A 7,531-nucleotide genomic window follows, 5' to 3' on the forward strand; every position below is an offset into this window, starting at 1 on the left:
CTCTACCAACCGAGCTATGCCGACTTCCGCCCGATTGTAGCTGAGATAAGCGCCAGCGCCCCCCGCAACCCCAAAAAGGGAATAAGCGGTAGAAATGGATGGATGGAGTAAATCTCTAAAGTAAGAGTACTCTTTCTTGATTACAATTTCTGGCTACTCTACCCACCTCTGAATAAAACCATAAGAAAGAAACCCACACATAATCATAAGACACACAGTCACAAGACAAATATTAATACTGATTGCATAAGCCCAAAATTATTTTCCTTTCACTTGTGGATGGTTTCGTTCTGACTGGTATTACAGTAATTTCGTTGTGAGAAGTGGCGCGGTAGTTTTGTTTTGATTTAACTGGAGGTGGAACAGATCATCACCAGTTTTCCAGACAAATGAAATCTGTGTCCTAGGCCCGCCTCCTCCGGGTTCCTATTGGACGGGAGAGTGTGGCCCTGACGTCACTTGGACAACAACTACACGTGTTTGCAAAAACCAAAGGAGCGCTGGTTAAAAAAAAAACAAATCCTGGAGCATTTAAAGGCGCTTCGAGTGCATCCTCCCTGCAGCAATATGCAGCTATAAGGAGAAGCGATCACTTCTAGGGGAATTTTTGCCTGGGAAGAAAAACAACTTTTAGTTGTGAGAAGCAGCTACTACCAGCAATGAAACCACAGGAGATATTGGAAGGGAAAAGTAGTCAGTGGATATTTGGTTACGGCTCCTTAGTGTGGAAACCTGATTTTGTCTACCAGAGGAGACAAATAGGCTACGTTGAAGGCTACAAACGACGATTTTGGCACGGAGATGACTTTTATCGAGGAGACAAGAAGAATGTAAGAAGCACTTTTCATATACTGTAAGTACTGAGTTAACATGGTGTCCTAATTCTCCACAGCCAGGAAGGGTGGTGACGCTGATAGAGGACCAGGAGGTAAGTCATCATACAGATATGAGATATGTAGCCAGAACTGTACACTGCTTTATAAATAGCATGCCATGTTCTTACTTTACTGAGACATCATCGCCATCACCCTGCTGTTTACAACCAATAAGTGGCAACGTGAAGGAAACGTACATTTGATCCAAAACATTTGACTAATAAAGTGGAGCAGTGTTTTTTCAAAGTGTGGTGCAAAATGGTCAAATATAGACAAAAACCTGTATACAGTTATTAGTAAAAGTAACAGTGTAGCATAGTTATTTGTATAACTTTAAAAAAAATAATGCAACTTTAGAAAAAACGTATTGAGTGGAAAAAAGGCGGTGCACACAGGATAAGTCCCATTTTCAAACAATCACTCAAACGTTGTTTGTGAAGGACTTTTTGTTCATATAAAATGCAGCACAAATTCATTTGAAACATTTAAAAACCTGTGCCCTCATTACATTACCCCAGGTTGAAACAGTCAGCCCCCACTTATCCCTATTTTCCCTCTACCACGCACATGCACACAACCAAAACATGTGGCTGACAACATATGGACTGTTTTCATAATATGGACAATATTTTTTTCTGAATTTCGTATCACATTTTAAATATTTGGGTCAAAAGCAGACCTGTTGTTTTTGGTTGTGTGGAAAGTAGTTTGTTTCTTTTTAAAGGCCTACTGAAATTAGATTTTCTTATTTAAACGGGGATAGCAGGTCCATTCTATGTGTCATACTTGATCATTTCGCGATATTGCCATTTTTTTGCTGAAAGGATTTAGTAGAGAACATCCACGACAAAGTTCGCAACTTTCGGTGCTAAGAGAAATGCCCTGCCTCTACTGGAAGTCGCAGATGATGACGCCACATGTTTGATGGCTCCTCACATATTCACATTGTTTTTAATGAGAGCCTCCAACAAAAAGTGCTATTCGGACCGAGAAAACGACAATTTTCCCACTAATTTGAGCGAGGATGAAACATTTGTGTTTGAGAATATTGATAGTGACGGACTAGAAAAAAAAAAAAAAAGTTAAAAAAAAAAACACGGTTGCATTGGGACGGATTCCAATGTTTTTAGACACATTTAATAGGTTAATTCTGGGAAATCCCTTATCTTTCTATTGTGTTGCTAGTGAGTTTAATATTACCTGATAGTCGGAAGGGTGTCTCCACGGTTGTCTTGACGCGCAGTGTCTCAGGGGAGTCGACGGCAGCTATGGACGGCACAAGCTCAGCTTTTCTCCGGTAAGAACTGACTTTTTAACCACACATTTCTCACCGAAACCTGCTGGTTGACATGTGGTCGGGATCCATGTTCTCTTGACCGTGCTGTGATCCATAGGAAAGTTTCACCTCCAGGAATTTTAAACAAGGAATCACCGTGTGTTTGTGTGGCTAAAGGCTAAAGCTTCCCAACTCCATCTTTCTACTGTGACTTCTCCAATATTAATTGAACAAATTGCAAAAGATTCAGCAACACAGATGTCCAAAAAACTGTATAATTATGCCATTAAATCAGACGACATTTATCCGTATGTGTGTGCATGCAGCGCTCATACTTGCTAAAAACCCGTGACGTCTTGCGTACACGTCATCATTACACGACGGTTCGAAGACGAAACTCCCGGAAAATTTAAAATTGTAATTTAGTAAACTAAAAAGGCCGTATTGGCATGTGTTGCAATGTTAATATTTTATCATTGATATATAAACTATCAGACTGCGTGGTGGGTAGTAGTGGGTTTCAGTAGGCCTTTAAATAACAGTCTTTCACTTGACAGTGTTGGACAAAAACTGTGCCATGATACAAAACAAGATGGCAAAATAGATTGTGGGTCGGCTATATGCAACAAGTTACATGAGAGAAACAAAAGTTTTGTATATTGTATATGGCCACAACTTTATATGCAGGTACAGTGTGTGATGTATCATAATGTATAATGATCAAAATATGAACACAACACTTTTGTTTCTGCTCCCATTTTTCATAAGTTGAACCCACAAAGATATACAACTTGTACTTTATACACAAATACCTATCCCACAGGTGTGCCTTAGGCTGCCCACAATAAAAGGCCATTCTGAAATGTGTATTTTTAATTTGTATTTATTTATCCGGGTAGAGGGTCTAGACGGTCATTGAAATCCACCTGCTGGATGTGGAGATCCTGGGCTGGTGTGATTACATGTGGTCTGCAATTTTGAGGCCGGTTGGATGTACAGCCAAATTCTCTGAAAAACCTTTGGAGACGGCTTATAGTAGAGAAATGAACATTCAATTCAAGGACAACTGCTCTGGTAGACATTCCTGCAGTCAGCATGCCAACTGCACGCTCCCTCAAAAGTTGTGACATCTGCGGCATTTTGCTATGTAATAAAACTGCACATTTCAGAGTGGCCTTTTATTGTGGGCAGCTTAAAACACACCTGTGCAATAATTATGCTGTTTAATCAGCATCTTAATATGCCACACCTGTGAGGTGGGATAGATTATCTTGGCAAAGAAGAGATGCTCACTAACACAGATATTGACAGATTTGTGAACAATATTTGAGAGGAATAGGTCTTCTGTTTATATAACAAAAGTTTTAGATGTCTGAGTTCAACTCATGAAAAATGGGAGCAAAAACAAAAGTGTTGTGTTTATATTTTTGTTCAGTGTAATTGTATGCATGTTCGAAATAAACTAAAACCGAAACCAAACATTTAATGGGATCCAACACAAGCGCTTAACTCCCCGAAAAAGTGCCTTTGTTTTAAAATGTTCATTTAAAAACATGTTTATTTTTATAGTTGTCACACTGATAGAACTTTGTTTAATATGATATTTTGTGGCAAAATACGCTCATTCAGAGGTTCTCAAATTTTTTTACCAAGTACCACCTCAAAAAACACTTGGCTCTCCAAGTACCACCATAATGACTAACATTAAAACACAGTGATGTAGTAGGCCTAAGTATTCATTAAAAACAAGGCAGAGGTTTCATTTAGCAAGTATATTTAATAGTTTTGACCATTGCAACATTACGACAACATCATTAACAATGATACTCCATAAACAGTACATATTTACAGACTTCTTAGGCTAAATGGAGCCTGCATAACACTTGTGGTACATGTACCACAGTTTGAGAATCACTGCGCAGAACCAATGGAAGCGTTGGTCAATTCATTGGAAACTACAACAACAATACAGGATAATAAACATATTTTTCAATTGTGTCTATGGAAATTGTTTAAAAAAGTAGTGTTTTTCATACAGATTTACGTGCAGTGATTTCTTCAGATTCTCTGAACCTTTTGATGGTTCCATGGACCATCCATCCATCCATCCATTTTCTACCGCTTATTCCCTTTTGGGGTCGCGGGGGGCGCTGGCGCCTATCTCAGCTACAATCGGGCGGAAGGCGGGGTACACCCTGGACAAGTCGCCAGCTCATCGCAGGGCCAACACAGATAGACAGACAACATTCACACTCACATTCACACACTAGGGCCAATTTAGTGTAGCCAATCAACCTATCCCCAGGTGCATGTCTTTGGAAGTGGAAGGAAGCCGGAGTACCCGGAGGGAACCCACGCATTCACGGGGAGAACATGCAAACTCCACACAGGAAGATCCCGAGCCTGGATTTGAACCCAGGACTGCAGGAACTTCGTATTGTGAGGCAGACGCACTAACCCCTCTGCCACCGTGAAGCCTCCATGGACCATATATGGTGAAATTCCTAAATTCCTTGCAATAGCCCGTTGAGAATTTTTCTTTTTAAACTGTTTGACAATTTGCTCACGCATTTGTTCACAAAGTGGTGACCGTTTCCCAATCCTTGTTTGTGAATGACTGAGCATTTCATGGAAGCTGCCTTCATACCCAATCATGGCACCCACCGGTTCCCAATTAGCCTGCACACCTGTGGGATGTTCCAAATATGAGTTTGATGATAATTCCTCATCTTTATCAGTATTAATTGCCACCTTTCCATACTTCTTTGTCACGTGCTGCTGGCATCAAATTCTAAAGTTAATGATTATTTGCAAAAAAAAAAAGTGTCCACAGTTTGAACATCAAATAGCATATTCAACTGAATATGGGTTGAAAATGATTTGCAAATCATTGTATTCCGTTAATATATTTACATCTAACACAATTTCCCAACTCATATGGAAACAGGGTTTGTAGAATCGCACTTTAAATTTTATCTCAACATAAGCATTGTTATATTTTCAAAATATAAATTTTAATGTAGGATTCTGGCAACATATTCCAAGAATTTTGAAACAAAACATTTCCTTCGACTATTAATTGATTAATGAGCAAACACTGTATTACACAAGGGTCTAGCTATAGTGTAAAAAAAAAAAAAAGTTTTTGATGACAAATAAAATAGGTTAAACAGTGCATACATCCTCAAATGATTATTATTCAGAACCAGCTGGTGCGCTGCCATAAAGCCCCCACCACAATCCGGACATTATCGTCGCTTTATTTGTTTTTAATATCGTTGCTGGACTCTTACACAATGTGTGCCACTGATATTTTTAGTTAATGATTTTCTGTCCCCTGCAGGCTTGCACGTGGGGAGTTGCCTACGAAGTGACAGATGCTGAGATAAATGAGGCCTTTCAGTACCTCAACGTGAGAGAAGTGGTGCTCGGAGGTTACATAACAAAAACAGTGGAGTTCATCCCGCAGGAGAAGGGTAAGGACTCTCACCCTGCCATTGTTTACATCGCCACCGCAAACAGCCCCACATACCTGGGCCCGGCTTCGCACCAGGAGATCGCCGACAAAATTGTGGCCTGCAGGGGCAAGACAGGCCACAACATGGAGTATCTGTTTCGACTGGCTGACTTCATGAGGCTATCCTGCCCAGAGGTGGAGGACGAGCATCTCTTCTCCATCGAGGCCGCCGTTCTGAACGTTTACCACAACTGTGCAGTACAAAACTCCCTCCTTTCGAAGACTGTCTAAAATATATTAAGCACCTTACAACACTTTACTGTCACTCGACAGTAATGTGAGACATGTAGCAGATTGTTGCCTGAATTATGACCATTTCGTTGGGACATTAGATTATTGTTTTTAATGTTGTCTTACATATTTTTTTATCATGCATACAAAAGCATGTGATGAACTTTTTAAAAAAGTAAATAAATGGAAGAATTGTAATGTAATAAAATTGCCTTGAAGTTCAGTGACTCCTGCATGGACTTTCCTAGGTTCTTGTTGACCTCACGTTCATTGCTCACACATCACGTGGCTCAGGAATGTACAGCTGTAACATTCTAGGAAATGCTGACTACTGTACAAGCAACGACAACGTGAAGGGAGCCTCTGTGCATGTCATCGTGAACCTCCTATATACCATACATTATACCTTAGTGGTAGGATTCAAAATAATGGGCAAGTTGCAAGAAAAATAATGCAGTTCACTTTTGGAGGCAGTGTGAAGTATTGGCACGTTTATACAAAGCAGATTATAACTCAGTCTTTCCCATATGTCAGCGGCCTGCCATGAACGCATTTGTACTGCCATGAAAAGAGTGGGCGCTATGTGTTCGCCCTCAATCATACACACTTTATAACCTTGTCTGCCAGAGAATAAGAATACAAAGCACTCAGGAGCATTAGTGTTGCCAACAGAACTTAGCGCTATACTATATACTCTATACCAGGGATCCCCAAATTATGGTCAGTGTCTACCAGAAGCAACCATGTAGGACCGCCGGACGTCCCAAATTAAAGCACAAAATACAGTATGTTATTTCATTATTATTCTCATTTTTTTATCTGTCCCGTCCAGCCGCTCTGAAAAATCGATATAGATGTACAGATTTACTTGTTGGACAATTATATTATTTGTATGTGACTTTATTTTATTTGACTTTATTATTTTTTTTAAAGAAAAAGAAGTACACAGAGTGCATGGGGGCATAAGACAAATAAATATTAATAACAACGATAATAGTATTGACAAAAACTATCACAGCACTTAACTTTTTCCACAGCCTTATTCCAAAATGTAATGAATTAATTTCTAACAGGGAACACGCATTGACAGCTACCTTCTGAGAAGCAGGTCGAGTCAGTCGACTGGAGTTCAGCAGCAGGACAAAACCCACAATTTGCAGGACATCAACGCCCCTGTCCCTGAGGAGGAAGAACCAGTTATGGGAGAACAACCTGAACCCAACCCATTACGACCTGCAACGGTAAAGAAGATCCAGGGGCTAAGGCCATTAGTCAAGTGGCCAAAATCCTGCGACAGGACACTGTGGAAGGAGGTCAACACTGATCTCTGCAACATCAAATAAGGGATCAGAGGCACCACCATGAAGAAGTTGGAGAGAATGGGGGATCTCATCTATGCCTATGGAGTGGAACGTTTTGGAGTGGTCGAAGGAAAATGATCTGCTCCATCTATCCCCACTAAGTCCAGAAGACAGACAGAAATAGACCGCCTAGTCAAGGAGAGGAAGCAGCTGAAGAAGCAATGGAGGAAGGCCACAGAGGACGAGAAGGAGGGCATAAACTTGCTGCAGGAAGAGATCTAGAGTAGGCAAACGTAGGGAAATGCAGAAGGAAGGAGCAAACAAGAACACG

At 40.4% G+C, this 7,531-nt stretch overlaps 1 protein-coding gene across 1 annotated transcript; it reads left to right on the plus strand.

The window, feature by feature from the left end:
* Nucleotides 1–513: 513 nt before the first annotated feature.
* LOC133548885 (glutathione-specific gamma-glutamylcyclotransferase 1-like) lies at nucleotides 514–6,122 on the plus strand. Its single transcript, XM_061893827.1, has 3 exons — nucleotides 514–830; nucleotides 893–928; nucleotides 5,495–6,122. The coding sequence occupies exons 1-3, from the start codon at nucleotides 660–662 to the stop codon at nucleotides 5,897–5,899; spliced, it is 612 nt and encodes a 203-aa protein (XP_061749811.1). The 5' UTR covers nucleotides 514–659; the 3' UTR covers nucleotides 5,900–6,122.
* The last annotated feature ends 1,409 nt before the right edge of the window (nucleotides 6,123–7,531 follow it).

Source organism: Nerophis ophidion, linkage group LG03, assembly GCF_033978795.1.
Source record: "Nerophis ophidion isolate RoL-2023_Sa linkage group LG03, RoL_Noph_v1.0, whole genome shotgun sequence".
Lineage (NCBI taxonomy): Eukaryota > Metazoa > Chordata > Actinopteri > Syngnathiformes > Syngnathidae > Nerophis > Nerophis ophidion.